This window comes from Semicossyphus pulcher, unplaced genomic scaffold, assembly GCF_022749685.1.
Source record: "Semicossyphus pulcher isolate SPU_LCO1_2020_fin unplaced genomic scaffold, fSemPul1.0.p SCAF_27, whole genome shotgun sequence".
Lineage (NCBI taxonomy): Eukaryota > Metazoa > Chordata > Actinopteri > Labriformes > Labridae > Semicossyphus > Semicossyphus pulcher.
In genome coordinates, this window is record NW_027211701.1 from 7,209,504 (window position 1) to 7,229,027 (window position 19,524).

Sequence of the window (19,524 nt, forward strand, 5' to 3'; positions counted from 1 at the left end):
CTTCCTGGGATGTGTTTGCAATAGATGTCACAATATCCTAAAAAAAAAGCACTTACAGTCCCTGGAACAGCACAGGCCAACCCACACATCAGGGACCTTCAGTTATAGTGGCAAATGTACGTCCAGCTGTGGCCCCTTGGACTGAAGTGTCCCCCTGTCTGTAGACCTTTAAATTATGAGATTATTGTACATTCTCAGGAAATTTTTACTCCAAGTATTTCCCAATAAATGTAGCCTGTGGCCTTTATTACACTGCAGTTCCGCCTCAGCGCCGTTATGAAGCTCCACCATCATGCAGCCTTTGCCATTTTATATTGGACCACGCAACGCCGGCGTAAAACTGTGTGTTTTTACAAAACGTTCCAGCAACAGCACATGCTTCAAATACATACACATGGCGGCTCCGGACGCCATTTCACCTCAGTTAGGCCTCTGTTACTACCTCAGATGCCGGCTCATAGGAGGAACAACATGCATTTTATACCGAAGACGGCGAAATAATCTCGCCTTGAACCGGCAGTGTGAAAGGGGCTATTGTGACTCTTGAGTTGTGCTGACTTTGCATGCGTGTTTACAAGTGTTTAACCAGTTTCAAGATAATACTGCAAATGGGTCACAAGTAATGAAGATATCTCATGTTGCAGTTTCATGTTATGATTGCTTTTTGGTATAAGTGGACAGTTTAACTGCAGTAAGAAGCAACATGCTGCACTGATGAATATGCTGCAAGTTCCCCCGGATGTAGATCCCCGTGGCAGTGAGCCATAAAGGCTTATCCAGTGCACTAAGTATTCTGTTTACTTTCAGTCAGACTCAGAGACAAGAGTTCCAAATTGTTTGTGTAAAAATGTTTATTTGGAGAGCTTTGGAAGGCTCACGCAGCTAATCTTGAAGTACTTTGATTTGCACACACCTCTTTAGAAAAGCATTTTTGTTTTACAATGTTATATTAATAGTGAAGACAATGACTGCATTTTGCACTTACATTGCTGGCAGATGTACAAGGTATTGCTTTATATAACAATTACATACTGTATGGCCTCATAGTATTTATCTGCTTAAACCTCTTCTCTATCTATCTATCTATCTGTCTGTCTGTCTGTCTGTCTGTCTGTCTGTCTTTCTGTCATCTGTTTTCCAACTAACGTGGCGCTTAAAATATTTGTCTCTGCCTATTTTGAGTTAATGATATAAGATGTTAAGAATGCACTTAATGCACTTGCACATAAATTCATAACCAAACAGTTTCATTCAGCATTGTTATTCCACTTGTATTGCATTCGTATCATCAAATGTAAATAGTGTGATATCATCAGCTGGCTCTGTGGAGACAATGCAGTCGGTGTGAGGACACTGTTTTTTAAATAAATTGAGCCACTTTCCCTCAAAATGCCTGTCATGTTCCTGCCACACTTTGTTCCGCTAAAGAATTTTTTTTGCAGCGCTGTATTTCCATTTCTCAGGTCTTCCAATCACATGAGTCATTATGGTGCATCTCCTCAGAATAAATCATCAGACCCCGGCCAGCCATCGCACAAGTCTAGGAGCAGGTGAGAAGTTGTGATAATGGTTATTGATTAGCGCACTAGCACACTGTGTCCTGTCTTGTTTTTATTACAGATGAAAGCTAGCATCCCTCCGAAGCAGACTCCTGTGTGCTCGCTAGAGAGGAATGTGTAGGAGAAAGATGTTAAATGCGAGGTAGCTATTGCTATATATTAAAGAAATCAAGCGTGAACAAAAGCTGCTGTTGATGATGATGTTGTTTATGTGCGAATTAATTTGACTAATTATGATGGATGCTTGTTTAGTTGTGGTTTAAAGAAGACAAATTTCCAGGTCATTACAATCAACAAAATGTCTACATATTGATTGAGATTTTTCCTGGATTCATGTTTTTAGTGTGAGTGAGTGTGACCTTATTTGTATCTCTGTGTTTGTTTATGTCCGCACTCTTGGAGATCTCTTCCTCCTCTCCTCTCCTGCCTTTGATGAGGCCCCTGGGAGTGACGGCTCGCGCTTCAGTAACATGTTTTGTTTTCTCTTGTATCGGAGTTGGTCGAAACTCAAACCATGAGAGAGCCTCCTCGCCGTTAAATGTTTATTTGCTGCTGGAAAAAACCTCTGATGTGAATTAATTGCTTGTTAGCCGAGAGGAACCAATAATTACAACCTAGGAGTGATGAAGACTTGACAAGACTTGTATGCTGATTAGTGACGGTGATGAATCTTTCATTTAAAACTATTCTGTAGAGATTTTTTTAAAGGCAGAATACAAATGAATCTTAATGACTCATATTGCATTATTCTCTGGCATTTTTTAGTGTTCAAAATAATGCTTTCTTTACAGACCAGTTACTTTCCTGCTGCACCTCTAATCGTTTTGCACAGAAAATTAGATATTTGTTGAGGTATGTTTGATCATCCTGTTCTTTTCTCTTCAGAAAACCATTATGCTTTCAAACTGATTGAAAATAATTGCTGGCCGGGTTAATGAGCATGGATAATCTGAGTTTTGGAAATGACATGTTTTGATAGATAATCTCCTCCATATGTCTGCATGGGTGATTGACAGTAATCAGACAGTAATGCAATGCATGCACCGTTATGAATACACTCATGTGAGGCGATAAAATGGATGAAACCAAATGAAACACGGTAGCATTCACCTTAATTGTCATGAGAATGAGGAGTTAAATTGCCCAAAATTGGATACACCCCATGGAATGTCATTTCTCCATCCATCTTTCCTTCGATCCATCCATCATCCTTCAGTCAACTTTACCACATATCGTCCATTTTATATTTCTCGTCTGTCTCTCCAACCATCCGTTGCGAGTGTTCCTCCCCTCTTTCTCTCTTTCTCCCTCTGCAACTCGCTGCCTGCTGAGCTGATTGAACATTTGCTGTTCGCTGTTTGGATTCTGTCCCAAATCCCCTGCATAAACTTGAAACACCATGTTAAGCATTCCTCAATAGAGTCCAACAGCTTGTGAAATATGTGGCCAATTTGTTCATGTTTGTAACAACGCTGCATCCCAGCAAAGAAATGATTGTCTAAATCCACTTTATCTCCCTACTTTGTATAACCTTTCCCAAGGTCTTTTTTTTCTCCCTCCAAACCAAGGTGCGGCTAGACTGGTATATAACTAATGGATACTCAAATTGTGCATGCTTTCTCTCTTTCTCTCTCTCTCTCTCTCTCACACACACATACACACACACATGCAGGGAACCCAGACACACGTTGCACATATTCAAGCACACCAGAACTCTCAAGGCTGTCACCAATCAATCCAGAATTGTGTTTTCATTAAGCAAAGGTGAGAAGTGGAGTGTGTGAATGAGAGCAGAAAGAGGTTTTAATCATGAACATCTGAGGGGCCAGAGGGTACACTGGAGAAGTCGCCATTTCTTTTTTTCCTCTTTGCTCCACTCCTACGCCTTACCCTCCCACACAGCCCTTCATTTCTCTTCTCTTGACGCCTTCAATTCCTTCTTTGTTTCCCCCCGCGTCTAATTTCACGCTCTCTTCTAACCTTCTTTCCCCCCCTACCTTTTCACTCCTCCCTCCCTTTTAAGCAGTTGCGTTCTACACTTCTCTGTACCCAACCCTCCCTCCTTCTTCCCTTCCTTCTCTGCGTCTACCTCCCTTCATCCAGGCTTTTATCGGGCCCCAACATATTTCAACTTTTGCCTCCACCTTTCCACGCTCCCGTCACTTCATCATCCCTCTCCTGCTTCTTTCCCTTGCTCCTTCAGCCCTTTCCACTCCTCTTTATCATAGCCCCCAATCCATTCCCCCATTCCGCAGCTGCCAGCTCTCAGAACCTCAGGAACCGTAAATCTGGTGCAACCCCAGGAAGTGGGTCACCAGGGGACACTTAAACATGTAACACTCTTGCGAGGGCCTAACCCCTTGCAAGAAAATCGCCTCACACGTGCACACGCACACTTGAGCACACGTACACTCACTTGAATGCACGCACAGACGGGTTTTATGGATGTCTGGGCTTTAAACAGAGCAACCTAAGTATGGGTCTGTGTTATTACAGCTCATATTCTTACCTCTAATCAATCCAAGTTGTTAGGATTTGTTTGCAGGGGGAACAACAGGGGCTTTGTGTCACACAGACCAGGCACTGCTGCAGCACTTTCCCTAAGCCTGGTTTTCTCCGATGTGAACCCACACCCATCAGAGTCTGGTGTGTGCCAGCAAGTCTCTGGAGCTAGTTATGTTGTGTTTCTATGTGTGTGTATGTGTGAGAGTCAGCATGTGCGTGTGCTTCAGGGATATCTGGTTTGAGTTAGGCCGTGTGCCCTGCGGCTGATGTCCCTATTTGTTCTACTTCTTTAACAAAGTGTTACTTCCAATCTAACATTTCCTAATTCAAACATGATGGGAAAACTCTTTGATTTCCTTAGTTTGCTTCAACACGCACATGACCTCGACCTCATTACAAGTTCTTAATCAAAACCACACTGCTTAGAGAAAAACCTCAAGTCTGTTCATGCATCAATCAGAAGTGATTTGCTTCTTGCGCTAATGCAAATGTTCTGATACCGTTCACACATGCTCAGTGACATGTCCAAAAAGCGCCTGTCACTGTGTGTTTGAAACTGATATCTCAGGGATGATGGCCGTCTTCATATGAAAAAGCTTGGCCTGTCCTCATTACCAGCCTGACACACACATTCTGTCAAAGAAATGGCACCAAATGGGACCAATTCAGGTTGGATGTGCCGTGTCTCCGAAAGAGTTGCTTTTCTAAAACACTAATCTCTGGACCACAAATTAGCTGTCAGTCATCAGCTGTAGACAGACATCGTATCTCGGAAAAGGCAGTCCCCAACAAATCAACAACATGCCAATCAAACACACAACACCAGCTCACAGCCATCGACACAAGAGGGAACACAGTCTTGGGTAGACACTTTTACACTCACACACACACACACACACACACACACACACACACACACACACACACACAAACAGAGACTGGTAGGTGTGTCTAACATGTGATAGCACTTACTATTTTGACTAATAGGCTCTAACTCTGTTTTCTCCATTAATTCAAGGTGACTCCTGGAGTGCAGTAGAGAAAGGATATGGAGCCCTCCTAATTAATATACATTTGCAATTTATATCGCCTCACTGAATTGCACTATAATTTTATAAAGCCTCTCCTATCTCCAAAAAGAAACCATTTAAGAGTCAAGTAAATGATTCCAAGCATCAATTTGACAACCAGGTCCGCAGATATCGGAAAGTGTTTTGATGGGATGTGGAGTTTAATTGCACTGAATCAACATTAAATGAAGAGTAAATTTCCAAGCTCAAGCAAGAATATCAAAACCACCAAAGCGATCACTGGATGACATGGAGACATGACGAGATGTAAAGATGTTGGATACATAACGTTATGAGAGACCGTTTAAGGACACTTAGAGAGTTCAGGAAATGTATTTGTTTCTTTCTAAGACTTAGATGAGTAGATATAAACCACTCTAATATCCTTGATAAGATATGATATGCAAGCACGAGATAGATTGGTTAATTCAACTGTAAACAACAGCAAGTAAACCTGTAAGCTTAGCATGATATTACTGTGAGATTGGAAGCAGAGGGAAACAGCTAGCCTGGCTAGCCCGTCACACCTCTGAAGCTCAATAATTAATATTTTGTGTCTCTTTAGTTTAATCAATAAAAAATTGTCAACAATGGAAAGTTGACTTATTGTGAGTTTAATGCCAGACTAGTTCGGTGCAAAAACTTTTGTCATCGCTTTGCAGTTGCCAGGCAACCAGCTGAGAGTCCATATCATCAGTTGGTAAGCAGTTATTTTACCTTTGGCAAGTGCAAGGCTAGCTTTTCCCCAAAATTCTTTTATACTATGCCTTCTGTCTGCTTATAGCTTCATTAAATCGAGATCTTAGTCATTGTTCGAGAAAGTAATAAGCACAGTATGTGGATGCATTTATTTCATGGTAAGCCAGTTGATTCTTGGGTTTCATTTTTGTAGAATTGCACATAGGCCTGCTATTAGTGATAAAACAATGTTACTAATCTAGTTAATGTGAAGGATCTTGAACATAATCAAATCATTTATCATTTATCAACATAGAGTTAATTGAAAAGACAAGCAATCAGATGATCAATCAGTTTTCAAACAAACCTCCCGACTATGTCAGCTCGAGCCGTAAGTGTACAGACACAGAAGTTTTTTACAAAATGTTTGTTAAAAAAAAGGGCAATGTCACAACATTTCTACATCCCAGCAATTATTCTGCTGTACAAATGTCATTATAACCGCAAAAAAACGTGTCCACCACTTAAGTCAGACCTAAATTACAAGAAACTGTAATTATCCTTTAAGGTGAGACTGAAAAAATAAGGATAAGAAGCAAGTGATGTTTCATTATAAACGTCACATAGAAAAAGAGACAGAGAGGGGGGAGTGCTGTGGTGCTGATTGCTTGTGAAGCCTTTGTGTTTCTCTCTGCCATGTCTTGGTGGGGCAAAGCACCTCGCCGTCAGTGTCTTTCAGTCAGATAAAGTGTGTGCGTGCTGGCATGTATGTGTGTACACATAAAGTCAGCAAGGTTTGAATCAGAGGGAGCGAATCAGGCCAGAGAAGAAATGACTAAATGATTATGACATCATGAAATGATTAGACACTCAAAACTGTTCCTCTCTGTCATGCAAACAAGCGCAACAGGCACTATCCCAAAAAATAGGATAGAATAGAATAGAATAGGAGTTTCTTTTTAAGCTTGACTACACAGAAAAATGCCAGTTCTAATGGGGGAATTTAACTGCCAAACCTCAAAGCAAAGCACCTGCAGTTCACAAACTCCCAGTCACCACGGACTTCAAGAGTAGAATAGGACAGAATATAAATGCATTGGTCAACCATACAGTATATCCATGCCAGAGTGAAAATGACACTTTGTACTGGTCTTGCAGAGGAAATGTATGAATATTTTATACACCTCTCTTACCGCATAAGTCAGTAAAGTCTGTAAAAAAAAAAAAAGAAAAGAAGTAATAACAGCCTGTTCTTTTCATGGGGTGCTGGCTGACGGACTGGCAGAGCAGTGCAGTAATGCGCCCACTTTAAAGGTGACCAGACACATTCTTTCTTTCTCCATAGTTCTGCCGGGGCTATAAATTTGTCGCCCAACTGTTGACATCGCTTGCAATATGCTGCGCTCAGAGTGTGATCACCACATGCACTGTGAGCAAGAACAAGCCAGTGCACTCTTTTTTGTCTGCTCCTATAGATACACACACACACACACACACACACACACACACACACACACACACACACAATGGTGACCAACGAGTCATAAAGTAATAAAGCTCTATGGACCCCTAATGAAAGCAACTAAGAGGGGGCTAGGGAAGAAGAGACTCGCATGAATAACAATCATTGCACTGATGGGGGTGGTTGTGTGTGTGTGTGTGTGTGTGTGTGTGTGTGTGTGTGTGTGTGTGTGCGTGTGTGTGTGTGCAGGGGGAGGTATCAACTTCTTCATCCAGCAGCAGTGAAAGCAAACTCCCAACCTCTCTGTGGTCCTACTCCTCCCCTCTGGAATGGAATCCACCAAATCGCTGCTAATTGAATAAGTGACAATGAGCGGGCAGACGAGGCGACAGATGCTCGCGTGCCTTTACAACCAAAACCACAAGCATCACTGTGTGCACGCGCGCGCGCGCGCGCACGCGCGCATTCCTCTTGACTCCGATCTGAACCAGGGTCCGGAGGTGCGTTTCTATGACCGCTCCACCTGCTGCGCCTATTGACACGGGGGGAGGGCGGGGGATATTGTCAAGATTGCCATGAATGTTCGCGACAGACGTTCAATTCACACTATCACTTTATGGCTAAGGCCCGGGCACACAGAGGCAATAATGAAGAGAGCTGCCCAAGCCGGTGGAACTGTTTGTTTGTTTGTGCTGATCGCATGCATTTGCGGAGAGACACCGATCTGGGCCTCAGAGCTTCCTTTGGATCAATAAAATTATGTTTAGGGAGCTACAAGCAGGAGACATAAAACAAAAAACACACGAAATCCCAGAGACAGGCCATCTTTGCACCTGCTGCAGAACATGAATATTTTTAGCTTAATTATTGGTGTTCTTAAGCACGAGAAAGGCCATGTTTGTTCGGCTCCTCTGGTTATGTAGCGTGCCTAAATGTATTAAGTCTCCATCTGCTTTTTACTTAGATTATACCCCCTCTATACATTAATTGTTTTATTCTTTGCAGTGTTTAAGACCCCAGCTAACCTCAACCCCCTCCAACTCTGTCTCTTTCTTTTGCTCCCTTCTTCCATAAACTCCGGAGCTGACTTTGTTCTCCAAATGTGATTAGCTTCTCTGGGACGCAGGGAGTAATTGCATTACTGCATTGTGAACATTTGGAGCTATGGAAATGCTGGGCATCCGTATCAAACCTGTTTAAATACGAAGCGCACTATGGTGAAAGATGTGCAAAAGAGGAGTGAATGCAAACATTTTGCAGACATGGCTCAGGCGATGAATAGACACTGGGAGCGGGAATAAAAGCTTTCCGCCAATTTAAGGCTCCTGGTTTTAAAAGGGAGCTTCTGGTTGATGTCCATCCACATTTGGAATATTTAATAAGTTATTGTTTTCAGGCAAATGCGCAAAGCTTTAGAAGCTGTGCAGATGCAACGCGTTAAACAGATCAGCCCACACTGAATGACCTGGTTCAAATGGATAACATGCTCAAGTCCTGAGATGTTTTTTTTTGGTTTACATTTCTCATGCAGACAGTCAGTAGCAGCTGGTGGTAAATTATTAATCTGTTTTGAAAATTCTGTATCTATCTGGATCTTAAGGTCAGTTATGGTCTTGGAAAATGGTTCTGAAAATGTTGACTGCGAAATTATTTTACCTTTGGCATCAGTGAGAGCGGGGCAGATAGATGTTTTTGGCTTTTCTATGGGAAGCATGAGGAGTTCTGCTCCAGATGGTCACCTTTACTATCATACCTCATCTTCAACTTCTGCTTTAATATCTGATTTAAATATGTATAAGGCTTTTAGTAGCCAATAACTGAGCTCCCTTTTAGTTTATTTTCTCTCTTTAACGCACACAGGATCACACAACAACATCGTGCACGCGCGCAAAATGTGTTCATGGATCTGGAGAAGCTGCTTGGTACTCTACAGTCCCCCATGACAACTCATTTCCTCACAGTTGTGTGAGGTTCGGGTCTCCGCTGGAGTCTTGTTTGGTCGGCCGTAATCGCCGGGTCCTGGTGCCAAACAAACCGCGCCAGATGGTCTCCAGAATGCACGGTCCCAGTTGCGCACGTTCGTTAAACCATAGATCGCTCTTTCTCTCTCTCTCTCTTTCTCTCTTTTCTGCCCGCGCGTGTGCGTGTGCTTTTACTGTAATAAGACTTTTTTTTCTGGGGAACTAAAAATGCCTACCCAAACTGGTGAGTTTTGGATGCTCTGCTCGTTATCAAAAGCCCATCCCTGCGGGGAGTTTAAAGTGATGTTGAACAGATTTGTGCACGAGGACAGAGCTGTTCCTCGGCGTGACCAACTCTTTAAAGGCATTCATTAGAGTCCGGCTCCCTTTCTACGCGATTCGCCACACAGTTTAACCGGCTTATACTCCCCCCCGTAGACAGACACAAGTGAAGCGCATGTGAAAATATAAATGACGCTAAAAACATCTACCCCGAAGTGCCTGCACATAGGGAGGGAGGTAATAAGTTGAAAGAGCAGAAAAAGAAAAAGACATGAAACAGCTGAAGCTCAATGTATTTATACACACTAATGCCAAGGCATCCAGTGCGTCAGTCGTAAAGAATGAGTGAGTGGTGACAGCTGGTCATGGCTGGGCTGAGTTACATATTAAAGTGTGCCCATCAATGCTCTCAGGGTGGTGGATAAAGCTGATTATTAAGGATACTATATCTTATTCTTGTCTAAGGAGAATTTAGACTGTTTGTGTTGCCATCCAGTCTGGGGAGAACAGACCCGAAGCGACAAAACGTTCCTGCGGTTTTATAGGAATGAAACACGGCAGGGTAAGCTTGAATTAATGTTTTCTTCTTCAGTTTATTTTCCCTCCTGTCCATTCTAGGGGCATGGTCGTTACTCTGAAAAGTGGGGAGAGTGAACCCCACAGGGCGGGGTTTTTATCCCCCACTTTCTCTTTTCCTCGCTTCTTGCGCCTCCTTCTCCTCTCCTCTGGACTTTGAGTGGCCACCAGCCAGCTTTTGATTTAAGAAGCGTTTGTCTTTCCCGGGATGTGAAAAGGGGGCCGGGGCCGATGTACAACTAGTTGGTTAGAGGCGGGTTATTTTCGGCAAGTCTGTGTGCAGAGGCACCTCAAAGAGAGGGAAGAGAGGGAGCGAAGAGAGCGCACGGCGCACAGACCAGACACAGCGAGGAGAGGGAGAAAGGCGCACAGATTTCAGTTGCACAGGGGCTTCTCTCGCACACTGGATGCACGCTCAAGATCTGTATGGCAAAGGACGACTGATAGAGACACATTTGGATGCTTTTATGGAAATTAGTGCAACTTGTGCGAGCTTCCATTTAACAATCGAATGTTGTTTTTCCCCTCCTTGCTGCGCGGAGAAAGCAATGCAGCTGCTGATTGACGGAGCACAGCCTTTAGTAAGTTAAAGCCGGCACTGCATTTTGAATTTTTTGGATCTTTTTTATCGCTGCCACAAAAAATGCAAGCAGGAAAAATGGAAGGAGTATTACTAACAAGAATGTGGAAAGTTTTGGCTGTTTTAGCACTGACAACACAACAAGTCTCTGGTAAGACTTTGAAATATCAGATTTATGAGGAGCAGAAGGTTGGCACGGTTATTGCCCGTTTGAGAGACGATGTTGCTGATGTTCTGGCTAAACTTCCAAGCTCGGTGTCGCTCCGCTTCAGAGCTATGCAAAGAGGGAGCTCGTCTTTCCTCACGGTGCGCGAGCAGGACGGAGAAATCAGCATCAGGACCAAAATTGACCGTGAGAAACTCTGCGAAAAGAATCTAAACTGTTCTATTCAATTCGATGTGCTGACACTCCCCACGGAGCACCTGCAGCTGTTTCACGTCGAGGTGGAAGTGTTGGACATCAACGATAACGCACCCCAGTTCGCCCGCGCCGTCATCCCCATTGAGATCTCTGAGAGCGCGGCCGTGGGAGCGCGCATTCCCCTGGACAGCGCCACAGACCCCGACGTCGGGGAGAACTCACTCTACACGTATGCCTTAGAGCCCAACAACTTCTTCAAGATTGACATTCAGTCTAGGACCGACGGGGCGAAGTACGCAGAGCTTGTGGTGCTCAGGGAGCTGGATCGGGAGGTGCGCTCCGGTTATGAACTTCAATATACGGCCTCTGATAGGGGCGTTCCCCCGAGAACGGGTTCGACCCTACTTAAAATCAGTGTGGCCGACTCAAATGACAACAGCCCAATTTTTGACAAGTCGTCATATGTTATAAATCTCCCAGAAAATGCACCTGTTGGCACTCTGCTTATTGACTTAAACGCCACTGACGCGGATGATGGCACGAACGCCAAAATAGTCTATTCATTCAGCAGTCACGTGTCTCCCAAAATAATGGAGACATTCAAAATTAACCCCGATAGCGGTCACCTGACCCTCATCAGGCGTGTGGACTACGAGACTGTGAACTCTTATGACATTGATGTTCAAGCGCAGGACATGGGTCCAAACTCCATGCCAGCTCACTGCAAGATCCTGGTCAAAGTGATAGACGTTAACGACAATAAACCAGACATCAGCATCAACCTCATGTCCTCTCAGGGGAACGGGGATGCAGCTTATATATCTGAGGCTTCTCCTTTAGACACGTTTGTAGCTTTGGTGCGGGTGGAGGACTTGGACTCTGCGTTAAATGGAGAGGTAGAGTGTAAACTTCATGGTCAAGGATATTTCAAACTGCAAAAGACATATGAGAACAACTACATGATATTGACTAATGTGACTTTGGACCGAGAGAAGAGGTCAGAGTTCAGTCTGACGGTGGTGGCAGAGGACAAGGGGACCCCCAGCCTCTCTACTGTCAAACATTTCACTGTGCATGTTACTGATGAGAATGACAATCCACCACGTTTTGAGAAGGGGCGATATGAGATCTTTAAATCAGAAAACAATGCCCCTGGAGCATATCTGACTTCCATCTTGGCCACTGACCCTGATCTAGATGCCAACGGACAGGTGAGCTACTCCATCTTGGAGAACTTTGTACACGGGAGCTCCATCTCCACCTACGTCACCATTGACCCCTCAAATGGCGCCATCTATGCACTACGTACATTTGATCGTGAGGATGTTAGTCGTATCTCCTTTGTTGTGCAAGCCAAAGATGCAGGGAAACCACCACTGCTCAGCAACGCCACAGTTATTCTGAACATTCTGGATGAGAACGACAACCCTCCAGTCATAGTGGTCCCCCAGCTGTGGAACTTCACTGCTGATGTACGTGCATCAAAGTTCACTGAGGCTGGACACTTAGTAACCATGGTCAGGGCAACTGATCGTGACACAGGGGTCAACGCTGAGCTCATCTGCTCAATCGTCAGTGGCAATGAGGAAGGCTTCTTCCTCATTGATCCAAGAACTTGTGAGATCCATGCCAATGCCAGCCTGGAGAACTTCCCCCATGAACACGTTGAGCTGACAGTGGTGGTCCGAGATCAAGGAAGGGAAAGTCTTAGTGCTAAGGCAGTGCTAAAACTCACTCTCTATGAGAACATGGAGAACCACGTCCAGGAGAAGGACCCAGGGGAGTCTCCCCTTGATGCATCCCAGATTGCCATCATCTCCCTGATGGCCATTTGTGCTGTGCTCCTGGTCATCATGGGGGTGTTTGCCGCTCGCTGTAACCGGGAGAAGAAGGACATAAGGCACTCCTACAACTGCCGAGTGGCTGAATCCACCCACCAGCACCATCCCAAGAAGCCCTCGCGCCAAATCCATAAAGGTGATATCACCCTTGTTCCCACGGTGAATGGCACCCTGCCAATCAGAGCTCACCACAGATCACCTTCGGCCACGCCCCCCATGGACCGGGCTCAGATTGGAAGTCGGCAGAATCACCACAGCCGCCAGTCTCTAAACAGCCTAGTGACCATCTCATCCAATCACATTCCAGAGAGCTTTGCACTGGAGCTGGCGCACGCAACTCCCCCAGTGGAGGTGAGCACACACACACACACACACACACACACACACACACACACACACACACACACACACACACACACACAGAAGCAAATCATTCAAATGTGGTCCCTCAGCCCCTTTCCAAATTTTCTCTCTCATTCAGTTTATCTCACTCACTCACATACACTCACTCACATACACACACTCACACACACACGCACTTCACACACCAGCCTTCTCATCTTCACACAACTGTCTCCATTTGAACAAATTAACTCATCTCCATGTGTGACAGTGACTTAATCAACACTGCCCTGTAGTTCAAACTGACTCTCTTTAAAACTGTTGATGATTATAGATGTGTCTTTGTCTTTACCTTGTTTACACCCTGTCACCATTACCTCCATCATAACCACGACTCACACCTCAGTCATATGTCTCCATATTCATCTAGAACCCCCCTTTTTTTGTTTTTAACATCATCCATTTTGTCTCGTCCATTTTTAGCAGCCTCTCCATCATCCATTTTGTGTTTACTCATCTATTATTTTGTCTTCTGTGTTGTCTCTCTCTTTTTTCCCTTTTCAATTTCCCATCTGTTATTCATCCCCCTTTTCTGTTTTTTTTTTTGTTTTTTTTTTGTTTGTTTTGTTATTTTTGGATGTAGCAAGTCTCACAGCTTCTGTCCATGCTCCATCAGGGCCAGTACCAGCCCAGACCCAGTTTCCGTGGCAACAAATACTCCCGAAGCTACAGGTAAATTACCCATGTCCCTCAGTCCCCCCCAAAACCTTCCCTAAAACGATGACCTTTTGTTTATTTTTGAAACCACTTGTTTTTCATTGTGTATTACATGTTGCAACAACCTGTTGTGAACTGTTGCCTGTCAGTTGGTCAGTTACATGTAGACCATGGTTTGATGGCGTGTAAATGTATTTTTTCTCATATTCCAGCTGTTATCATACCAAGTCATTCAGCATAATGCAGCTCATTTGTCTAAATGTCACAACAATTTGACTTCCCTCCTTAAAAAAATGGGCTCACATTTTAAAGGGCGCATCCATCATTACTTTCATCATGATATCGCCTTATGATCTGAAACATTATAGATTTATTGATGCCCCTAGTGGTTGTTGTGATAGATTTATTGATGGGCTCTACCTGCATGTAGGATTTATGGGCCGAGCCTTGTCTAGAGATTTGAAGGATTCAAGAGGCAGCCTTAAGTTTTATATGATGGATTTATTTGTCATTAGTCCTCTCTCAGGACAGATTGATTCTAAGAGCCTGCAAAACAGATTGCAGACAGTTTTGCATTCCCATCATTTTAAACTTGTTTTTGCAGACAGTATATCTCACTGATTGATACCTATGTTTTTGTAATCTCTTTCTTAATCCCCTCTTAGGTATGCATTACAAGACATGGACAAGTTCAGCCTGAAGGACAGTGGCCGTGGGGACAGCGAGGCGGGGGACAGTGACTGTGACATGGGGCGGGAATCCCCCGTGGACAGACTGCTGCTGGGGGAGGGCTTTTCTGATCTGATACACCTTGAAATGCACCATCGACTCCACCCAGGTGAGCTCTCGGTGATGTAAAACAGCATTTTGACAGTCCCTGTCAACAAAAACTTTCCCCCTGATTTTGAGCGTCCTTACAAAGACTCTCTCCACTCATGTAAACCTTCTATAGCAACACCATCACCTTAACTTTAGAGCTCTATCACATCCCAGCTTAACTAAATTTTGCAAAAGTTTTACTTTCTCATGGATGTTGTATGGGTTTGATTGAAAAACAAGCTTTCTCAGGCCTTTTATCTCAGAGTCTGAGGCCAAACTTAAATGAATTAGCAGTGATTTGACCTGACCTATCTGCCTTCAGACCAAACCCAGCCCTCTAATGCACCTCCTGCCTGACACATTTCAGCACCACGGACAGCACCAGGCCGAAGCCCATTATTTGTCCCTACACCTGCCTGTACAGCCAATCCATTCACCTTGTTGCCAACACAATCCCCATTGTACTCAGCCCCATTCTTCCACACAGCCCTCATTTCCACGCTCGTTATCACTCTGAAAGAGGTTACAGTGCGTCTGGCTGTTTGTGTTACTGTGTGTGGTTGTGGTTTTGTGTGTGTGTGCGTTATCTGCCCCTAAGTTAGAGTCGTGTCTGTAAAATTCTCCCTGGAGCGGAGATGAGTCGCCTGTCACTCATCGGTATGCGTCTCAGTGTGCTGTTTTTTCCCCCTTCCTCCTTTCTCTTTTCTTTCTCTTTTTTTCCCCCCTGGTGAGTGACAGTGGTGCGCTTTCATGTCTGAACTGAGGAGAATTCATAGTAATTGCTTTTAGAATGATGTTATTCTCTCTCTCTCTCACATACACACGCATACTCTGTCCCTCTCTGCCTGAGAGCTGCTCAGCTCTCTTTTCCGTACCTGTTAATGTATTCTCTATCTTTATTGAGATGGATAAAGGGAGGGGTGGTGGTGGACATGGACAGTCTTTCTGTGTCTTCTTTTTTTCTCCCTTTGAGAAAGACTTGGAGGTGTTGCACCCCTCATCCCTCCCCTTCCCTCCCTGTATCCTTTATGCTAATATGAAAACAGGGGAGGGGAAGGAGATAATGGGCCGAGAGGGAGGATTATCCCTGTTTCTCTTCAATAGATTTAATTTGTTTAGATTTTTCTATTTAGATGGGCAAATGTGGCTATTCATGCTGGATATGATAGAACAAGCAAATCCCTGCCTCAGCTGTGTAGTCGAGAGATGCAGGCATGCTTGGCACAGCAGCCAAATATTACATTAACATATGCCTGTAATGCTATATGGGGGGGAACATGCAATTATTCATTTATTTATCAAGTTCCTGTTTTCATACCGGGCACTACCAGGATATTATTGCTGTAAGCTCTTAATGTCAACAGTCTGGTCTCCCAAGCAGTATATGAAGAGATCTGGAGAGAAAACTAATCAAAGCCAAGCTGCGCTGTGATTTTGATATTAATGAAAGACTAAAGCACTACCATATTGAATATTTAATAGGTATTGTACATAGAGTATTCATATGCTGACTGAATAAGACATGATTTGTCAGGCTCACCAGCATCCCTGCCCTTGTTTCCACGCTAAAAAAGAATTCTTCTTGACCCCCAGCTGCAATGTCTCTTCAAACATAACGCTGCCTTACAACATTCATATTGCCTATGACTTGTATATTGACATTTTTTGCACCGCAGCAACAAATATTTTTAACACACCCCACTTCTGTCTTGGGACTTTTAAAGATCTTATTTGTTGGTTTTCCAGACTTTTCTGCAGCTTGACCTAACTTGCTCCTAACTCTTTGTTTGTTTGTTTTTTGTTTAGCTATGAGACTGTGCACGGATGAATGTCGCGTCCTGGGACACTCTGACCAGTGCTGGATGCCCCCCCTTGCCTCGCCTGCTTCTTCCTCTGACTACCGCAACAACATGTACATCCCAGGGGAGGAGTCCACCCAGCAGCCCCAGGTGACTGACGATGACCAGTCCTCTGTTGACTCGGAGCGCCGCAAGAGCTTCTCCACTTTTGGCAAAGAGTCTGGGACCGAAGAGGCGATGGCCGGTGGAATTGTTGCTGGAGGAGCAAGTGATGCTTGTGCCGCTGGAGGAGGGGCTGGCTCCCTCCTCACAGAGATGAACTCTGTGTTCCAGCGCCTCCTCCCGCCTAATATGGACTCATACGCAGAGTGCACTGAAACAAGCCCACCCTCATCCTCATCAACCATGGAGAGAGGAAGCGGGCGTAGTGGAAACATTGCTGCTAACCATAGTAACAACACTGTTCCCCAGGACAGCCGGAGGGGGTTGTTGCCAGGTGGGAAAGGTCCTGCTTACCCCCCAGGTGTGGCTGCATGGGCGGCCAATACCCACTATTTAAATCCTGGAAATGGATCTGTGGCAACCAATCATGTTTCCTCCTCTTCTTCTTCATCGTCAACCTCCACTTCCACCTCCACCAATGGACAGCCGCCACACCTCAAATGGCTGCCAGCCATGGAGGAAATCCCAGAGAATTATGAGGAGGATGACTTTGATGGCGTCTTCCATCAGGGTCACCAGGGTGCCAAACGCAGCGAGAGCCGCCACGAGGCCGGCATGGACGCTAGTGACCTGGTTCACGAGATCAACAAACTGCTACAGGACGTTAGACAGAACTAGTGAGAAAAATAGAGAAGGCATAGCATGGTTTCACATTTCACCACATCTTGGCAACTGCTTGTTCTTTGTGCCAACATATATAAACTTTAAGATGACTGTTTCTTGTTCACTGTAATGCTTGTCTTGTATATTTTTACCAAATATCCTCTTTCCCGCTCAGTGCTGAGAGACTCAGAGGAAGTAAAATACAGCACTGAAGTTGTGATTGAGGTGACTTAAAGGCATCAAAGCGAGCGCTCGAAGACCAGATTGCTCAGTTGTTATTACGGTCTCTCTGAAAGTTGTTTGAATGAGTGATTTCAAAAGGAAATCCAGCAACAAAAACTCTACCTTTTCTTCATTTGTAATGTTTACAGCAGCGAACAGACTCGACAGGGAGAAACCAACAGTTGTGTGATCTGATTTCTGCTTCACAGTGTACAATATTGTACAGTATCTGTGGAAAAAGGCAAACTCACTTGAATATTGTGCTATGTCTCCTGTTTTGTTATAATGGAATGTAACTGTACAATTTGACCTTTGTATTTTAAAAATACACTCTTTTTTACTTCTATATATTTATATGTGTCCATGTATGTTTGTACAGAAAAAGAAAACAAATGTCTATTTTTTATATTTGTCACTGCATGTCTTAATATGACTTAATGTGTCTCTTTCCCTCTGCCCTGTTTATTTTATAAAATAATTGTATTTAATTTTCTTATTGAATGTGTGTGTGCGTATTAGAAATAATCACATTCCAATGCGGTTCCATGTTGGAAGTTGGTTTTGTATGGTGACATTGTGACCATTGGATGACAAATAAAGTTGGAGAGATTCATAACAGGGTTTTGTCTAAAAAGTTTTGTTGGTGCTATTTTTTCAGTAACTTTCTTTATTTATTTGCCCCCCCTGTCTTTTAGCACCCCCTAATGTTCAGCATCAGAACTGCACCACCTTCTGTATTTACAGCCAAGTTTAGCTATGTGCTCCCAAGGCAGACTCGCACATCATACCTTCCTAACCTCATTATATCATCACTCACATGCCTGACTCTGCTAATAAACATGGCATTAGCTAATTTATTCGTAAATTATCTCTTTAGGTTAAAATGCATTTAGGTGTTAATTTAGTTTCAGTGCGGGGATTCTCACTCTCTGTGTCTTTTGTCTATGAAAGCATCACGCTTATGGTAAATGCTCTAAGCAAATGAACAGCATCTGATAATAGCTGCAAATGATGAGAAATCAAATACACTGTACACTGCAGCCATATGGGCTGTTAATATGATTAAATAGAAAGTGGGCCCTTCCCTTGCTCAAACAGCAAGTGATTATGAGAGCATAACTGGGGAATGATACACTCATAATAAACAAGAACACACAAGCAAGGTAGGCCTTCATAACCCAGTCAAGAAAAAAAGAAGAGTGTTAAGTTAGAGGGAACATTCAACAACTAAGGCTAAATGAAGCAATTAACCTCATGAGACAGAGCTTTAACAAGGTAAAGGTTCCAATTTGCATACACACACACGCAAGCACTTAGCACAAACAACTGATCACAAGACCGCACATATTAATAGACACACATCAGAATAATATAGGAGACCGGCGGGTACATGTGCGCGCGCACACACACACACACACACACACAGACACACACACACACACATGCACGCACGCACGCACACACACACACACGCACACACACACACACACACACACACACACACACACAATTACTCATATACACATGCAAACACTTAATAATGAGCTCATTTGTCTTCATCATTAAAGAGGCCGAGCCTCAATAAACAGAAAGCATTGGCTGTGTGTGAGTGAGGGAAACTAAAACATGCTAGGTGCTAAATTAGCTTACATTAATTAATGTTTTGTAAACCACACTAGTTTGATATGTAACTTCAGGGGAGCAGTAGGGAGCTTATCGCAGCTTAAGACACACGCTATTTGTCACAAGATGATGTAGGGCTCTAATAGTCATAGACATTTTACGTTCTATGCTTAAAGCTAGACGATAACATTGATGCCAGCTTCATATACAATAAATCTTAAACTATAGTTTTAGCTTAGCATAAAGGGTGGAAACAGCAGGTCTGGCTTTGTTCACAGGTAACAAAATCTGCCTATGAGAAC

The 19,524-nt window shown here is 43.8% G+C and overlaps 1 protein-coding gene across 1 annotated transcript; it reads left to right on the forward strand.

Moving 5' to 3' along the window:
- The first annotated feature begins 10,775 nt into the window (after positions 1–10,775).
- pcdh18a (protocadherin 18a) lies at positions 10,776–18,212 on the forward strand. The gene is made up of 4 exons (XM_069676785.1): positions 10,776–13,226; positions 13,894–13,949; positions 14,600–14,772; positions 16,560–18,212. Exons 1-4 carry the CDS (start codon positions 10,776–10,778, stop codon positions 17,390–17,392), a joined length of 3,513 nt encoding a protein of 1,170 aa, XP_069532886.1. The 3' UTR covers positions 17,393–18,212.
- Positions 18,213–19,524: the final 1,312 nt, after the last annotated feature.